The sequence below is a fragment of the Lutjanus erythropterus genome, chromosome 7, assembly GCF_056507025.1.
Source record: "Lutjanus erythropterus isolate fLutEry1 chromosome 7, fLutEry1.hap2, whole genome shotgun sequence".
In the NCBI taxonomy this organism is placed as follows: Eukaryota; Metazoa; Chordata; class Actinopteri; order Lutjaniformes; family Lutjanidae; genus Lutjanus; species Lutjanus erythropterus.
Window position 1 is genome coordinate 32,941,672 of NC_139323.1, and position 19,947 is coordinate 32,961,618.

A 19,947-nucleotide genomic window follows, 5' to 3' on the forward strand; every position below is an offset into this window, starting at 1 on the left:
CTCAAGATGTTTCTGAGGAATGATGTTCATGAGAAACCTGACAACATAATGACCTCTGGCCGTTGTTGGCACAGAGGCATAACAATCCTGTCCCTGACATTTTCTCGGCCTTCTGTTCTGGATATCAGCAAAAACGTGTCATTGAACCTGCCAGATCCTCTTACTGGGTCAGACACTGGCTGCTTAGTACAGCCTCCTGCCGGTTGCTCTTATTTTTTTCAAAATTGTTTCAAGTTTTTGCTCCCGCCCTTGTCTTTTTCGCATTGCGCAGTGGTTCTCAGAGGAATAGGTGTAACTTCGCTTACCTCATCCCAAGCAGTCCTAACTTCATCAGCTTTTTGGTGGCTTCATTTTCTCATGTCAGGCTTGTACTTCTTATAATGGATCAGTGGAACACAGATCATATTTTTCTTTTAAATGTGTAAGATGCAAGCGTGCAAATTAGTTATGACATTTTTACAGTATCAATACATGTTTGCTCTTTCCTCATTCCTAAACACCATCACTCATGCACACCCACGTAATAATTTTTCATTTTTAAAAAGAGAACAAGTTGAACGTGTGTTTTCGTTGGCAGTCACCTAGCGCAGTTTTCACAACGTAAAACTGAATGCCAAGTATAACATGAAACTCTCATGTCAGAGAAACATCACTTAAGGCCAGAATGATTTCGATGTTGAAATGATTTGCAGTTTTCAAGGCAGTGATGTTCTTCTGTCTTCAATAAGCGGTTCATGTGTTGTCAGTTCTGTTGTCAGCTCAAACCGCTCAGACCTTGACCACCAAACCCTGTGGGTGTAGCTTTGTCAGCGGCGGATCTCGCCGCCAGCCGCAGGTATCACCGGGGAAATGTCAGAATGTTCTTTTATTTTCTCACACATGAAAACAGATCATTCTTTTTCTCGAAAGTTTATAAAAAGCCCCGTAGCCATGAGAACTCTTTGCCACAGTGTTGTCAGCGACTTGAGGAACTAAGCAAGCAATCATCTCCCTGTATACTCACCGACCCTGCAGCACCCACACCCTGTGCCTTTTAATGACGCCTGAGTAAACATAAACACCACTGTATAGTTTTATGGTCTTAATCCATCAACACAGACTCTGGGGAGCACAAATCTGTTTTTTTAAATTCAATACTAGATGGCAACATGTATAACTTTTTATGTGCAGATATAACGTGGTTTCTTATTACTGTTTTTGCTCCAGGAGGCAGATTTGAAAATGTCTGCAGTTCTGCTGATGCTAAAGGGGTTCATGATCACTGCTGGCAAAACAGATGAAATTAATCTTTCTATGAAAACTTTGTCATGAAATCCTCATCAGGCAATCCTGAGTGAAATTCTTCATCTTTGGGGCATTTGGGAGAAAATCAGGTCATGTATCAGGGGAAATAAAAGGACATTCTTGGTTTACTTTAACACAGAACTAAGTGTTTATTTTTCAACCTATTTGTTTTAATTTAAAGAAGTTAGTGTATGGGCTGCCTCACAGTTTCAAGATGACTGAATTAGAAAAGATTTTTTGTAATTATTCAAAACAATCTTTTCTAATCAAATGAACACAATATTAATTAAGTTGTAAAAATCTGAACCAGCGACTCTTCAGTCACACCGATGAACATTACAAATAAATTTGATTTCATTCGACAGTTTCTTAGTTTTGGAGTCGGCTAATATGCTGACCATGTTTCTTTATAAACTTGATTTAATAAGTTGCTTTAAGTCTGTACATTCATCTCATGATTTCAACTCAAAAGACTTCAAGTTAGAGGAACTTTCTGATGTGCTCTGAAAATAAATACTAGAAATGTTATGTTTAATTAACTTCAATAAATAAAAGTTGCGTGTACTTATCAGGATTTGAATTCACTTAAATGTCTAATATTACATGCAAGAACGATAATAGATACTTAACATAAAGGAAGTAGAAACATTTAAACCTTTGACATTTTCTCAGTTTGAGAGTCTTCTAATATGATTGTTTCTTTTGAAACTTAATTTAATAAGCTGATTAAACTCATTCAGCTCATGATTTCAAGCCAAAAGACTTTATGAGACTGTTTATAAGCTCTGAGATGTTCTGAAAAATATTAGAAATTTTAAGTTGAATTAACTTGAATAATTAAAACTAGAATATTTAAATTAAAGTTAATAAGGAAAGATTAGTTGCATGTACAAATAGAGATTTCAGTGGAATAAAAATCATATGGATCCCCGTACATTATGAAAAATCAGAGTCAACTGACATTAAAATTACATCACGTTTCTGGTTCTTTCAAACCTTTATGCGTGACGTAATTTTAGAGCTTGTTAGGTACGTATGCTTAGTTTTCTCAGAAGCTGCTACGAGGCCTCTGTGATTGTGACAGTGTCTCCTACATGTAAAAGCAGCGAGTTAAGCTCAACAAAACGTTTGTCAGAAATGTCACTAACCTCCTTCGGGGACCAAAAGCATCTGACCTTTTCCATCTACTTGTAGGAATTGCGGTAGTAATGGATACGTCCATGCGAGCCTCTGACAGTGTTTGTGTTGGCAGCCAGTTCCTCAGCTGCATCTGTTTCCGCTCTGGTTTTCACTCATTACTGACGTATCTTGGTGGCGTAAAATGATGAATTCACTCCGGGGAGGAATTACAAAAAGAGGTAAAATAAAATGTTGTCTTAAAGTTGTTTTCCTTTGAGAGAATGACATATTTGTTTGTCTGTCTGTTTGTTTGATGGTGACAAAGATAATGCCAGCAATACTTAACAGAAGTCATTGCCATTTTGTCAAAATTTTAAGCCCTGGCCCACCTAACTTTTTATAAAACTAAACTTCTCACACTCTTTACAAATTTTATTCACTGGGTGGGAAGCCAATCAGGGATCATGTCCTTGTCACTCCACTATAGCAACTGTTCTTGGCCTGCTTGCATACATGGGGTAGTAACAAACTAGGAGTAAATTTGGGGGCAAAATGACAAACAAAGTTGCTCATTTATTTTTTGCTTTGCATATTAACAGTCTACAGTTATGCTAACTGACCTGTGAAGCAGCAGGCATAGCAATACTTTGAGCTAAATGCTAATCAGGATATCAATGTTTATCCTACTTAAATGTTTGTACACTGTTAATCTACTTCACTGATCATTTTATAACACAGGGTTGTATAATGAGCTGTTAGTTATAGATCCCTTTATGCTGCTCACAAAAACAAAAGCCACACACAAAAATTATAAACACCAGATGGGCAAATAAATAAGAAAGGAAAATAGTAAATCATAGAAAATAAACTTTTTATGGTAGAATTAAGAAGTCTCACAGAATAGAGGTAGAATGGATATATGATTTTTTTAAACATAAAGTCTTGAAGCTTTATATTATACTTGTATGGTGCCACGCTGTGGTTTTGTGATTGGCAGGACTATTTATCTTGTCCATAAAAAATTTAAACACAGGAATCAAGATACTGTAATGTTGTAATTAAGGTCGATATTAGAAATTAATGCTGTTCCAATGAATACAAATGAATTGTTTGTATTTCTATCAAACAGAGGACATAGGTGTTTTCACACATTCACCAACAGGGGACCACCAAGCCAATAGGGGACATTTTTATTTTGTCCACCTTTGGTCATGGTTTGAATCACTCTAAAATCTTGTCTAAAACGCTCTTGTGGATGTGTGTGTGTGTGTGTGTGTGTGTGCACATACTCAGTGCTCCACTCAGGTCATGCAATTCAAAAAAGTCTGGACACATCCCTGTGTGCTAGTGCTTGCTAACTTGACACACAAAGTCTGCCTGAGGTTGAGGAGATATTAGTCCTGAACAAGAGAGTCTGACAAGTTAAAATTGTGACCTAAAAACTTGTATTGCATCTTACATGTCAAGATGTACTTCAGTGCTTTAGCAAAGGCAGAAGAAGGAGACTGCTCGCAAGTCAACGAAGATATAAGGAACGTAGCATTTAAAGTAATTAAAAATCAACTTTGAAAATGTTTATGAGGATGTTTTTGTTAGAGCTTAAGAGGATACACACAAGGCAATTCAGTGGGTAATACTGAATGTAAATACAAATATTGTATGATTAAGTAAAAATATTTTTTTCATTATTAAAATAGAAAATTTAAAGGTTTTTTTGGTGTATTGGTGATTTTGGTATGTGTTTTCTGAGTATGTTTTAGTTTTTCACTGCAGTCTTAAAAGAATAATATGCAACATTTTCCTAACACAAATATATCAGAGTCAAAAACAAATCCCTTTCAATCATCACCCACTGAAAGTGTGTGTGTGGTGGTGTCCTCTGCCTGTATTTGTCATTATTTTGCTGTCAGCAGGACGCTTTACTAACCCAAAGCATTGGTATTGATGTCCTGTGAAGGAGACTCAACAGTAAAATATCTTTTTGATGCATTTAGGAACAGCTTGGACAAATCCTACCGATTCTACTTTTTCAATTCAATGTCAGTTTCAATCATGAGGTTCTTCTTATGTACACACATATTATAAATAAGTAACTAATTAAAAAAACAAAACAAAACAAGGTGACAATTTAAAGTCAGGTCAGGTTTCTTCTTTTATAACAGTGAAAAGATGGGGAAGAGTCCTTGCCAGCTCTCCATTCAAAGAATCACGGGTTCCATTGTTGTAAGAATAACTTAGACACAATTGTTTGTAAATAGTTGATATTTACATGTAAAATAAATACATCTTCAGGAATTGTATGCATATATATTTTTATGTGATAGACTCCAAAACGTACATGCAAGGCTACATCAAATAATGCATACTCAGCACTGTTAAAGCCCTTATTGGTTTTTTTTTTCTGTGACATGGTTGTTGGCATGTATGACACTCAAGGTTATGACACCAGACTGGCCAATCTGTGCCATAATAAACCCTTGTCAATGCTGTTTTAATTGAAATAAATCTCTCAGATCTTTTCGATTTGTGGATCGTTCCAATGCCCCTTTAAGTAATACATTCAAAAATTCAGCATTTTCAGTCTCAGCATGGATTAGTATGGATAGCTGCACTTTAAGGGAACAATAAGGACTTATAAAATGCTGAATATCTAGTTAACAATATTCTTGTGTTGGTTAAAACATACAGTATATGCTTTTGTTTAATATAAAAAGCATGAAAGAGTAAATATAATCACACGTTATGATTGCTACATTCAATGACATGTATATATGTAGGACACTTAAACATTGCACACCATCACCAAATCCACCATCACATCCGTTTATGTCGCACCATAGTGTAAGTTAAATGAAAACCAGTGTTTTGTTACAGTGTGTAGTAAATAATAACTTGTGGTTTTGTGGTGTTAACCTGGGAAATAACAAGTACATAAGAAAAGTGAAAAGTACATAGAATGTTATCTGTGCCCGGTTTGAATGTACATGTGTGATAGCAATGCTGCTTTTTGGTTGAATTTCCTTCACGACTCTGATTTTTTATTAAAAAGAGCACTGCCAAATGATTCTCAGTAACCAATTTTGCATTGTCTTGTGCTGCAACCCTGCAAGTTCTGTCTCCCATATTTTTCTTCTGATATCTAAGCACTAAAACCAGATCTGGACCATTCTAGTGACTCAGCATGCATACATTCAACTTTGGTAATATCACATGGGAAACAGACCTTTCTCTGTTTAAATCACGGCTCTGTTCGCTTCTTTTTTTCCTGAGATTCCCTCCCACTTGAGTTTCCCATCTTAGCAACTTGCAGTTTAGTGGTAGCCAAGGAGCTCGACCACTGAGCCAACCAGCCAGCACTGTTCTCAAGGATGGCTCTCACAGGATGCATCGCAACCGAAAAGGGGGGCTTTGGTGACAATCCAAACTTACTGTCTATGTGAGTGTGAGAGTGTGGACAAAGAGACAAAAGGAGAGTTGTGTAATAATCATTAGTCACGCATTGATAAGCCACTCTGTTACAGGTTCTTTTTTATTAAAATGACAAAATATTTGGTCCTCACTGGAAATAATTCAATGAATCCATTGATTTTAAACAGCCAACTGTTGCCCTATTTAGAGTTTTCCCCAATGGTTTTCCTCTCGCAGACAAAAAATAAATGTTTCCAGGCACTCGAAATCGTACTAATATCTTTATAAGGCTCCTTGGGAAAACCACAAAGAACTTACATGTCACTCTGATGTTGACTTTTATGTCTTTGGTAAGGGAAGGAGTCCAAAAAACTGGGTTCTGTATTGTTTTATAAAAAGATTTAATCCCCTAGTGGCAGAGGGGTTGTTCTAGGTTGAATATGTTTAGTTCAGGTAGTACCAGATGGATGTGCAAATGCAACTTTATCCTCTCATTCCCACCGTCCTGTCAGTTTCATCTTCAGGTCGGCGGTGGTATTAAAAATATATAATGTATATGATTATAAAATAGATCAATTTCCTCATGGTCGCCAGTGGTTTTCTGGTCTAGGGCAACAAAATGGCCAGAAACAGCCCTGCATTAAGGCTAATTTGTACTTATGTGTCAAAGTGTTGTGTTACCTGAAACTGTCCCCATACAGAAGGTGGGTTGTGACTGGTTTACTTGGGATCCTTTATGGATTTTTTTTTAGACCAGCTATCATCTGTTGGTAGTGAGGACAACATGTATTAGGCCAAAGAAAGACTATCGAGACCATCACTAGCGCAGACGTCCTCTTTGCTGACATTGTTACTGCTCTTTGTAGCAAACTCCAAGAAAGACTTTTTGACAAATGCATGGCAGTCAATGAGGTCAAGCTGACACAAAACCATATATCTTTCTAGACTGGCAGAGCTACAACAAAACCTTGATGCACACATTTAAATCAGGTGATGCTTTCAGATGATCATTTTATAAGCATCCAAATTTTGAAGAACTGATTTTGTGGCCTTAATTGAAAGGACTGAGTTCTATGTTCTTAATTCAAAATAGCCACTGGTATCTGTTTTGGTGTGGATCTTCATTCTCTGTGCATATGTTTGTGTTTGTGTGTGTACTTGCACATCTATCTTTGTGAGAACAAAACTGATTTTTAGACCATGGAAGTGAGGCCTCACTTTTGGACAGACCTTCAAAGGGCTGTTTGGTTTAAAGTCTTAGGATTTTGGTTAGAATAGGTTTAAGTGAAGAGACTGATGAATGCATTACATCAATGAGGGTCCTCACAAAAATAGAAGCACAAACCTGTGTGTGTGTGTGTGTGTGTGTGTGTGTGTGTGCGTGCGTGTGTGTGTGTGTGTGTGTGTATGTTGGGTGGGGAAGTAGGGCCATTTCAAAAGGCAGTCTTTCCCTTCAGTTACATTTGAAGTTTAATTTGGAAATATTTTTTCACCCTTCGTGTTTTGGATATTTTGTAAAATAAAAGTCTTCGGTTCTCGAGCCGTCTTACACAACGGTAGTTTATTAGAAATATTTAATTAAAAAAGTAGTGTCGTATTATTTTCATTTCATCTAACTGCTGTTTGAAACCTCCCCGCCCCCCCAACCCCCGCTCCTCGGACTCTTGCTCATGGCTTAGTTGACCAGGAGCTCTTGGTACTGCTCAGACCGGAGGAAACGACCGAAGGAGTCTTTCTCCATCAGGGCGAAGATCCTCTTCTGGGCCAGGTCAAAGGTCGCAGGGGAGAGATCCACCAGGTTCCTCAGGGTCACATCCTTGGTGAAGTGGTCAATGTTCACCTGTGGTGGGAAGATGACAGGACATGTTGTGGGAAACAACTAAAGTAAGGATGAAGACGATGAAAAAAACAACATGTACTGATGGTAAATATGACTACTGATGATAGGTATACGCAGAAATGTGATGATGTGTCTGCAAGACAGGAAGATGATGATTACACATCATCATAGTGCCATTTTAGGTAAGATACTATTGTACTATTTATTCATTCACTGCTAATTTTAACTTGATGTGTTTATTCCCCATGAAGTAGAAACAAAAACTGCCTCAAGTCCTGTCTGCAAGAGGATTATTCCAAAGAAAAAACTAAACAGAGACCTGATGTTTAAACAGCTGATGTAAAACAGTCAGAGACTGATGTAAATGACAGTATATTCAGAGCAGTAATAAATGTTGATTTCTTAAGGGGATAAATAATTTCTTAAATAGTCAGTTGGAAGTTAGACTTGACTCCAAAGTTTCCAAAGAAAACAAGTATGAGCAGTAAAATACACTATTATTGGTATATGAAACCAAATTCCTGGGTATTTTCTAAATATATTTACGTGGAAGGCCATAAGGGGACCATGGAGAGATGACAGAAATGAGGGGAGAGAAACGCTTTTTATTATGAAGCAACAAAACCTGGAAATGTTGTGTTTGGATCAGTGGAGTACAGTCAACGTGACAGTGAAATAAGCCAGAAGACGCCAGCTCACTCTTGCAACAGATCTTGTTTGAGGGGGATCAAGAAAAGGGGCGTCAGGCATCACCGGTTGGTCAGGCGGATGAGACATTGTGTAATTCGATTAGAAGCGGGGCAATCTCACTGATACTAATACTTCATATTAGCTACACATAAGGACGGCGCTGCAAATGTCAGACCACTCCTTTAATGTTTTACACTTTTCTAACTAAAGCCATCAGATGACTGTAAACCAGTAAAAGGAACAAGAGTTTTCCTCTGAAATGTCCCAAGATGGACTCACTAGTGAAAATGTGCTAAGCATGTGTGCGTTTTTATTACCTGTGTGTGTTCTCACGCTGTTCACTGCCGTGCAGAGTCTCAGGACATTCTCTGTCAGTAACCTCATCTGTTTACACTCAAGCACGCCTGCATTTCTCCCCTACACATTCATTCAGTGATTAGATAAAGACTCTCGCTGGCTCAAATCTATACACATTGTTATACAGCCACCTCTGTCTCCAACAATTCATTCTCTTCAACTTTAAATACACTGTCAGCTGTTCAGGAGAGCAAGATTATGTAAAAATCTGTCTATATTGCTGCCCGTACCCTCTTGACAAAATCACTGCTTTTGTTCCTTGCCAACATACTGTGGTCATCTTCCAAGAAATGTGGGTTCACACTGAGAACAATAGCAATAACTACAAATATATTGTTTTAACATGTGTTTCACACCCCAAAGCAACAACAGTGACAAATGATGGTGTTGGGATCATATTCAGAGCATTTTGATGGATAATCAGCCAATCAAAGTCCATTTGAATTTACAGGGTTTTGTCTACAACTTATTAAATGCTTATAATGTATTTTAGGCTGCAAATTACACATAAATTTGTCATTTCCCCTGAGAATGGTCTTTTGCATTGATGGGTTTCTTTGGTCCCTACTGATGTCCACTTTGTCGCTCACTAGGAAACCATCAAATTGATGTTGGCGCACAGTGTGTTTGATTCTCCTAACTGCTCTCTTCCTCTTGTTTCTCTAGTAACAGGTCGTCAATTTCCATCTTCCTGAGCAGCTGGCACAGCTGGAGCATACAGAGCCACTGATGTTTCTCGGTGTGGATGCTCACATCGCTATAATAATCGTTAGTTTTTGTTATAATTATCTGTCTTGGTGTGGACAACCCTCGTGTGAAGAGCTGCACATTTAGAAACAGTTTTGACTTTAACGACCCTGAACTTTGCATACATTTAACAGCTTTGTAACTTTGATAGTGTCAATGCAGAATGCATTTTAAAAATTAGTGGTCTGAAAATGTCTGTAGAGCTCATGAGTGAAACGTTGGCTCACATCCTGTACAGCTCGCAGATGATCTCTGTCTATTCCATGTGGGGTTGAGCTCATAAGAATGGGGGAATCGCTCACCTCTCTGGGTCCCTCAGACTGGATGAAGTCCTCGTAGATCTTCTTGGCTTTGGTGGCCATCTTCACGGGGTTCTTGGTCTTCTTGAAGTCCTCGCAGGACATCCAGAACTCAATATTCTCATCACTGAACTCAGACTGCAGGAAGCTGCGGAAAGAAGTCACACCGTCTGCAGACAAGAGATGGAGACGTATTGATAGGATAATAGAATATAGAATATAGAACAACAATTATTATTGTAAACCTTTTCATGCATGCATTCTAAAATAAATGTGCTGGAAATTGTGAAAAAGCCTATGAGTCACATTTCTATTAAAGTAACAATGACTGTCTAACTGAAACAGAACATGTGCATCATATTAGTGTGTTCTTTTTGCAAGCCTCCAGGGTAGAGGCAACCTTTTCCCCTTCTGGAGAGAGGGTGCGTAGTCTGTCCATTTATGTTTTGCTTGATTTAGTATTTTAGGTTAATGCGTCTGCAGCTTGTTTTAAGTGTTTACTTTGCTAACAAATTACTTGTATATGCATTTATTTCAGTTTCCTGCTTTGTTTATATTTTAATTGTTACTCCATCATCCCCCCCGGGTCATATTGGGGAATGTAACACTGGCAGAGTAAGAAATTTGTCAATTTCTGACTAAAATATAGACCGCAAATCCCAACATTCTGTGCATGAGTCAGTTCTTACAGTTGTAAAAATGTCACATTGGTCCATAAAAATGTGTTTTCATTATTTTTCCCACCTGTGGAGAGGAATACAAAGGGAAATGACCCCCCAGTAAACCACAGTAATCATCAGACCATCTGTGTCCCTCCATAAATTAACAGCTTTCATCCACACCTGCTACGATTATTTTGCAAAGGGCTTTACATACAGCATTTTACATATAGTGTGTCATTTCTGTCTCTGCTTGGACAGAGGTAGAAATAAGCACCAGAAGCCTATGTAATAAAGTATCAAACTGAAAGTGCTCTTATTCTTTAGTATTATTTTCCAAGTCACACCTGTTTTCCAGCTATGACACTGGAGCTTCTCGCACACCAGATGTCAAATATTACATGAGCATTGTGGCTCTTTCCATTATAGCCCTGTCATGTTTGAATAAATCCATTATGGAACATTTATGCAACAGACACCTTGGCTCAAAAAGCCATTATTTCAACAAATAGATTTGCCGAAGTGAAGTAGTGGAAACTGAAAGGAAAGCGCGATATTATAAAATGGTGTCATGAGCTAAAACAATATGTAATCTATCTATGTCTATTTTTGTTAAATTTTTTAAAATTGGTTTTCCAAAACTTTTTGGATGGACAGAGACAGAGGACAGAGATCAAGAAAAATAGATGTTATACAATATAAACGGGGTTAACACATCCAATTTACAACAATTTAAAACTTCAAAATTATTTATAGAAATAAAAATGCATTCATTCTAAATAATTAATGTAAACTTCAGTTTATAAAAACTAGGTTTCATATAGGTAAAAAAAACACATAACTTGAAATGTTAAAGCACAGTTGTTACCCCAAAACAAGGATCCCAAACACGGCTTGATAAAAACAACCAGTCATTTCAGTAAAGACCATTGTAATTTAACATAATGTTTGAAAAAGATCCCATTGTCTGAACAAGCATGTGCTGCACAAGATAAGCAGTCTGTTATGGCCTACGGCTTTTATCTGCAATCTAGATGGCTAGTTTGGTTCAAAATAGCACTGAGTCTCAATCAAGCTGCAGCTTTCTTTTTTTCCTGTAAGACCTTCCGTACAAGGACACACAAAACGAGGTGCACACACACACACACACACACACACACCGATGACAAGCAGTTTGTGTTTCCGACGTGCAACAACGAGCAGAAAATGTAGAATCACGTTTACTAATTGTGATTTTTATAATAATTTACTTTCAGAATTGCAGAATTCTTCTTGTTTAATTAACTTGGAGTCAGTAAGTTTTAATTAAAGGGATAGTTTGGATTATTTGAAGTGGAGCTGTACGAGGTGCTTACAGTCAGCAGTGATGTAGGAAGATAAGCAATGAAGTGCTGTGGACAGGATCAGCTGCAAAACATATTTTAGCCACTGTTAGTGTAAGTGTACGCTATACCTTGTAGACAGATGGCCTATTCTGAAGGGTAACCACCCTTATAGAAGCCAAATATTGTTCTCTCCAAAGCAACCAGACTCATTTGGCGAAAGTTGGAATTTTTCTGTTAGTTAATTTACGTTCTTGTGTGACTTTAGTGTATTAAGGTTAGTATGGCTTCATGTAAGTTACACAATCAGGTATGACACTAGACTGAGGGTAGGGGGTGCTGTGACTACATCACAAATCTGCAAAGCCGCAGCCAAGCCCCTTTAAGCATTTAAGTATTTCTTTATTTTTAAACAAAGAAATATATAAAAGTTAATAATGTCATTTCGTGTAAAACATTATTACCAATGCACCGTTGTCTGATTGTGCATATGGAATATATTAGCGTCTTGTTGTTTTCACATTTTGGATGTATTGTGTTGTTAATTGTGGCTGTCTGAGGCTGAAGACTTTCACATGAAAGATGCTGCATTAGGCTTATAGCTATCTTGCTGAACAGTCTTTATCCAAATTTAATGAAAAACAACATTTATATGAAATGAACTGTGTGCCATATCTGCTTTTATTGATAAAACAAGAAACTAGTCATAAAGATTTCTGCAGCACCCCCACCCACATATTGGTCAAGCCCCCCATGAGCACTGGCAGAGAGAAAATCCTGGAGCCAGTAATGCACACAATAACAAGAAAAGACTAATCAATTGAGGCAGCGGTACATCAGCAGCTCTCGTGATCTGCTAGTTAAAACTACTGATTTTTTTTTTCAGGCTGCTCTGGAGAGAGTAATTTTCCCTCGGCTGATTGAAAGGTAAAGCAGAGAAAATATTCTAAAAATAGCATACACTCGAATTGATATTGATCTTTTTGCTCCTGCTGTCTCCCCAAACTGTGTGTGGCAACTGCCATCTACTGTAGATAATTGTGAAGATAAAATATAATGTAATATAAAACAACATATATAAAAGACAATTTCCTCTCCCAGCTACAGTCTATTCACCTGGCTGCCATCAGACAGGAGATACAGAAGTATCCACTGTTGTACCAGACTGAAGAGCAACTTCTTTCCTTCATCCCTTATCCTCAGCACTCCACCTTATAAATGTATTTGTTTTACCGATCAAACTTCACAGACTCATGAGTGAAACAAGCTGCATATCTTTCAAATAATGAAACACTGAAAAATTCCTGTAATTAAAAACTGCTCGTACATCAAAGTGAAAATGAGATTAATTTTTCTACAACTGCAGTCTTCTTATCTGAGAGTACTCGTACATTACTTATTTCCTGTTGCATAATATACGTTGCATTATGCAATTTATAACTGTAAGGCGACAGAGGGGGGTAGTGCTACAGCTGAGAGGTAATAAGTCACTGAGAATCCCGTGGGTATTAACAAGGGAGAAGCCATAAAGAATAATGTTAATGTAAAATCTCATGAAGGTAAATAATCGTGGCGCAGCAGTTTGCAGCCACTGCGCAATAAATAAACGGCGGTGGAATCATTTAGACTTCTCCCCGGAGATGTTACCGTAACACACACATACCCTCCATGGCCTGCTACACACACAGATGCGTGCACACACGCATACACATGCTCACGCGGGCGTGCAAACACAGGACAAACATAAATCTCCCTGCCCTCGACTGTGCTGAAGGAGCCACTTAGAAAGGTCTTTTACCACCTACTGAGTGCCGCAGAGAAAATGTTTCTCCGTTCACATGGTCAGTAACGTCTGTAGGTGGATCTGTGTTGACGCACAGGGGCAACTTAAGTGACTTATTAGCAGGAGAGTTTACACGTACTGCTAAATACCATTACCCATTAGAGTTAATCATCAGTCTTGCTGGCTCTCAGGCTCTCTGTGCACTTTGTGAAGTAAACAGTGGAGCCAGAGGCTGGTTTCTAGTATGTGAGGAGTCTGTAAATGTGTTTTTCTCCCCCATGAGCAATGTTTACATTTTTGTCAGTCTACACCTACGTTCTAATCTATCTAAATGTAACCTTAACCCCCTGCAAATTATAATTATATAACAGTTTTAAATCGGCAAAATACTTGTGGTCATAAAACAAACTTTGTTTACAATATTTTTTATTTATTTTATCATTTATTTTATTAAAACCACTGATAAAGAACCCCTGCAGAAACACAATTATGAAGCATATATCATTGTAGTGACACGTGGTTCCTTGTAAGTCATGTTTATGTTTGGACTTTTTAGTATCATTTAAAAACCCTTGTGGTGTCTTGTAAGCCCATGCAGGGTGGGCATACAGTGTACACGAGACAATAACAAAAATCACATCACCATTAACTTAATCATCCAGTTAAACAAATAAATGGTCACACTGAAATATTAATACGCAAAAAACCCAGCTAGGTGCACTGTACCCGTTTAAACAGACAGACTCGACAGACACCAGACCTCAGGAAAGGCATGTCTTCTCCTTTTGGAAGTGGCAGCTGTTACATAATGAGGACCACAGCTTTGTATAGAGTGAATGATGATGTTCTCAGTGTTTGCTTGTGAGGAAGAAGAGAGCAGGGACACTGCACAGTTAAACTAATAGGCTGCCTGAACACGTGAAATGTGTTCTATCTTTGGATTTTAACAAAGAGCAACAGCGTGTCTGCTCTCAGAGAGAACTGCTGGGTCTTAATGTTAATATTACGAAGAGGATGGTCTAGACATGCTCTGTATGAAAAGTGCCCTGAGATAACTTCTGTTAGGACTTTTAAAACTGACTTGACTTGTTGTGGGGGAATAATTGAGCATCTTTCAGCTATGTGTAAAACGTCGGTGTGCAGAAATGGCAACGTTATTAGAGCAAAAAATGGATGGCTGCTCGAGCAAAGTGCATGTGAACAAACAACACTACATCTGTTATTTCTTTGTGGAAATTATTTAAAGCCATGTTATTGCTTTTTTTAACCGAGGTGTGGCTTTAAAAGGTTTTTTGATCAACATGACAATGCTTTCTTAAGAATGTGTTAGATGAAAAGTTTTAAAATGTTAAGAAAGCACTTAAGTATTGTTATGCAGAAAGAAGGTGTTATATTTTCATCAGTCATGTCACGTGGCGGACTGTGTTAGGATGCTTTGTGCTCAAGATGTTGTTGACCAGCACTGCCTTGTTGCTGCAGTTCACATTCAACCTGATGCAAATTCAAAAAATGGACTGCAAAATTGAGTGTATACCCATATATCTATATATTTAAATAATTATATATTGCTTTATTTTATTCTGTATTATATTGTTATCCTGTTTTATGCTGACATTAATTAATTATCTGTATTGAATGTGTGTGTAGCACCCTGTAAGCCTGTGTTGTATGATAATAATTACTGTCATACCTTTAAAATACTCTTCACTCTGAAGTTCTACAGCCCCCCCTCACAGTTTATTAACTTTGTAAACTAAACATATTAATTAAAATCCAACAGATACCATGTATTATCAATATTGGAGAAACAAACATCTGTTCATGCAGTCACTTTAAAGGGAATCAGAAGCCATTCTGAGGCAACAATGTATCACAAAATGGAATTAATGTGTGTTTAGGTAATGCCACCTGCAGTAAGTGGCAAAAAATAAGTGCTGTGTGTAAGAGAAACAGTCGAATGAAAAGGGAGAGCAGTGGAAGGTAGACCTACAGTTGTTGTTCAGGACACGTTCCAGACCCTCACGCCACTGAGCAGCCTCCTCAGGAGTCGGCCTGCACACAAAATACCTCAGATTAGTCAGGAAACTTCAGCAAAACTGGTTAAAAGCATCCCAACGAGTAGAAGCATTTTTTTTTAAATGTTGCAATGTGAAGCACCTTAGGCTGCATGTGTGAGTGACAGATGGTCTGTAAACAAAGCTGAGTTGTGTTGAGTTGAGAATGTTACTCCATCTGTATTTATAGTGTGCTAAACTGTCAGACTGTGGGAAAAACAACTTGTTCCATGTGTTTGTCACACTGCTTGGTGTCTTACATTGGGTTTAGCACCAGACTTGGTTAGATGTAGGCATTGTTTCGTAACCTGTGGTCTGGGTGCCCCTGAGGGTGCCAACAAAAAATTCCCAAGGGTCCCCAAGGCTTTGCCTCCTCTGAAGTCATCAAAATGACATCTGCATGTTAACTAAGACAGTCCTTGGGCTGGTAGCTCCAGACCCGTGCACTAAAGGGCACATTATGTTGTTGGCTTGTGAGGTTAATCTGTGGTAAACCATGGGAGCAAAGTGAAACTAGCAGTTCAAACTCTGGAAAGTTTGCATTTACTGAGACAACTGCAATTTTCGGTTATTTTCAAATAATGATAATGTGACGAGCAAATTTGCTGGTCACTGACACGTTCTCAAAATGCAAAGCCAGAAATGAGTCTTTATCATCATGTAATATAAAACTTTTTTCTATTCTAACATGTTCTCCACATTAACTCTACAGAGTAAAAGTTGTACATCACTGTTGCAGAAAAGCTGCAAACAACAGGCTATAAATATTTCAATAGACATTTCATGTATGTCTCTATTCTCACAAAGCCAGACTGCATCCTTTGATCTCAGTTTCCGCTGCAAGATTAAAGTCTGGAAAGCATCCACTGAGAATAGATTGGGTCTGGTAGATGTGTCCGACCAATCATGGGGAGCATGTAGATGTTTGGCTGAATCTCGGAACAATTTAAGTGAGTTATGATTCTGAAACCGCAAGTCTTTCGTCTTATATTCGGGAGAAAGTTTCCAAAGCAGCTGCATTGTTTTTCCAAGTATGAAAATTAGCTGGAAGGACCAATGACGGGCCAGTGAGTGGTGCGTGCACCCTATCAGGTGCCTGAGATGACTATCATTTATTACTGGCTTTGCAAGGCTACAGCTTGTATTCTGTATAAAGTGTTGGATGAAATGTGGAACATATCCGCAGTAATTATAGATTAAGTCACTTCAAGCAAACATTAATAACAGTAAGTGATTTTATGATCTCGTCAATCCAAGACAAAATTAACTGTAAATGTCAATATGGATAGCAGGACAGTCCCTGAAAGTTAATGAGTTATTAAAAGGTCATTGTGGTTCAATAATGAGACTGTATATCACTGAAGGGAAGTCACACATTGTATAAATACTACATAACAAAATAGAGCCGCAGCCAAATCACTGGCTTCTTTAAAGCGCACTGGGGGTTATTTACAGGTTAAAAATATTCTGCTTTAATGAAAATAATCAGTTTTTCCAATGAACTAACTCAAGGACTTTCTTTACATGAGCAATGTTATGTAACAATTGCATGTTCAAAAATGAGAACTGCACTCCAAATAGTGAGTAGGAACCACAGACAGTATAATAAATTGGTTGAAGTCATATTTTATATTCAATCTATGGTTTAAAGTGAGTTGTTTCCCCCCTCCTCCCAAGACTCAAAGAGGCTCAGGCAGGCTTCAGGGACGCTTCAGGAGGGGACACGAGCCCAACATCGTGAACTGGCAATGACAAGACAACACTGTAAGTTTATCAGCTGTTTATAACTGTCAGTTATCTGTCAATGTAAAGCTAAGCCCGTTAACCTGAAACGAACCCACCGCTCCGAAAATACACACCCTAGAGTTTGAGTTCAGTGACTACATGCCTCACTGCCTGCCAGACTCCATAAACATTTTGCTCAATTTAACCGTTATAAACATCTGTTCCTTCTAAAAGTTTATTAACAACTCATAAACAGACACAAATGAAGTGTTTCTGATGATTATTGTGGTAATTGTATGATTTACTTAAATACATATATAACAGATTACTCCTTTAAGTTTCCATTAAATGTCAAATTTTGACAGCACAGTGTCTATTATGATAAAAGATAAAACCCAAGCAGGAAAAATCATACACATTCCCTTACAATATTGCCGAAAAGCAAAGAAAAAGAAAAGAAAAGTAGTTCAATGTCTCATCCATAATTAATCTCCAACACAGTTTTTTCAGTGTAGTGCTTGATCAAATGGTAGTATCTAAGGCTTTATACCATCCAACACTGACATCTGAGCCCAGCCAGTGTCTGGAGAGGTTTAATATCCTTTGATCTCCACATCTAGCTCGTGCTCAGGGCTCTGCTCTGCCACTTTACCACTGGTAAACATTCTCCACCTCCACAGGCAATCGCCTCTCCGAGACGAGGCAGAGAAAGAGAAAGAGAAAGGGAAAAGAGACTCACTTCTGCAGCTTCTCCGGCTTCTTCTCGGTCTTCTCGGGGTAGGGGATGATGAGGTCAATGGCATTTTCGGGCTTCTGCAGTAAAACTCCCAATTTTGACTTGATCTCTTTCGCCCTGCGTGACAGAAAGCAGAAAGGGACACAAAAGCATTAACACGATCATGATATTTATCTGAGTGTTTAATGATATTTGTCATCTTCTCCCCAACCTGACTTTGGTATATTGTATTTTAACAAGACACTAAGATTAAATCTATAAGCATTTTGACAGATTAATCAAATTTAAAACTAAAAAAATCTGATTTCTGTAGTTTCTGTTACAAATTTAAAGGAGAGGTTTCAGGGGTTTTTTTTTAATAAAGAGGAAACATAAGTGAAAAAGTACCAGTTAAGGCTACAGATTTAGTGTTAAAATTATCTTATTCAGTGTAATTTATCAAATTATTAAATTACTCTAGACATTATCTGTGATGTAAAAACTTTACACTCTGTTTTCTAATTGAATCAAGGACAAGGTATGAGCAACTGTATGTTTTGACCTGTGTTGCTGGTTTCTGAAACATCTCCGACCTCCCTTCAGGTTTGAGTGCATAAGCAACACAATAAATCTTTCTGACTTTTCTGAGTAATCAACCAAAAAAAACTTTCAAATTAGCATAAAAAATGGAGAAAACAAGGATTGAAATGGTTCCTGAGGTCAAAATCATTTCTAGTGAGCATAAATTCATTTCAGAAAGTAAAAAAATTCACAAAGATGACCTTTAAGCTCTTTCAGATGGAAACTCTTGACCTGAGACTTTATTTACAATTTTACATTTTTAAAATTTATTCTGTCACAATGTAGTCTGACAATTTTAATATAGTCAAACTTTCAAGGATCTACAGCACATCAGAGAAACACACTGACAGGAGAGGTAATGTGATGAAGCAGGTCTCACCTTTCGAGGCAGGTTTGTGGTAAGGCGGCTAATCCTTTACACATTTTCCAGAGCTTTCAGTTGCAGTGTTTCAGAGGGAATTCAGTTCTTCTATTAGCCCGCTGTGAGTCTCACAGTTGCTTTTGCTTACTGACTCTGGCTTTCAGCACATGGGGAGTTTTATACAGACGTCCTTTGGGCTTCTGGCCAGCAGCTCAGCCAATCAGGCTGGAATGTGTACAGCACGGGCAGTGTGGTTGAGGAAGGGCGGGTTTTCAGAGGTGAATGGCTGTTTTGCTTTGAGGTTTCAATTAACAAACAGATCCAGTGCCAACGTGCAGGATGCAGATTAGGACCACTTTAACTTACTGTAGATCTAAAGTGCATTTTGTAAATATCTGCTGTGCCTTAGTGTTTTACTTTGAGAAATATGAACCAGTTTGTCTAAAAAACTGTTAATCAAAAGAAGGCAAAGTTCTCAAAAGTTAGCTAATTTGAACATCCTTTCTAATTCTGATCTGAATTGTTTATGTTAATTGTTGTGTTTATGACTTACAGGTGGAGAAAAGGTTTCCCAAGTTCACATTTTTCTAACTTCTTTCTTTCGAACTTTGTTTTTTCATGTCTTTGTTGTTGTAATGCACAGTTTGGCAAAGAGAGGCTGAAGTGCAGCGTGACCCCATCTAAACAAAAGTGTTTAGAGTCTATGGAGAGATTAAAGAGATAGTTCACCCAAAAATGAAAATTCTGTCGTTATCTACTCGCTCTCATGCCAATTGAGGGTCGGGTGTATTTTGTTAGCCCTCAAAACACTGCTGGAGTTTCACAGGAAAACAGAGTTGCAGAATCTCCCAAACAATTGAAGTGAATGGTGCCCAGTTTTCAAACGTAAAAAAAACAGCTGGGAAAAAAAGTACGTAAAATGCTTCCATAGTGCTTGTCTGGTGTAATCCAAGTCTCCTACTGTCCTGACATGCTGTTTATACACTGTCACACCACACACAC

At 37.9% G+C, this 19,947-nt stretch overlaps 1 protein-coding gene across 1 annotated transcript; it reads right to left on the reverse strand.

Moving 5' to 3' along the window:
* Nucleotides 1–6,950: 6,950 nt before the first annotated feature.
* LOC146324274 (regulator of G-protein signaling 5-like) lies at nt 6,951–19,116 on the reverse strand. Its single transcript, XM_084723583.1, has 5 exons — nt 18,964–19,116; nt 18,027–18,140; nt 15,499–15,560; nt 9,748–9,914; nt 6,951–7,651 (listed from the first exon to the last, which is right to left on the reverse strand). Exons 1-5 carry the CDS (start codon nt 19,005–19,007, stop codon nt 7,487–7,489), a joined length of 552 nt encoding a protein of 183 aa, XP_084579709.1. The 5' UTR covers nt 19,008–19,116; the 3' UTR covers nt 6,951–7,486.
* Between the last annotated feature and the right edge of the window lie 831 nt (nt 19,117–19,947).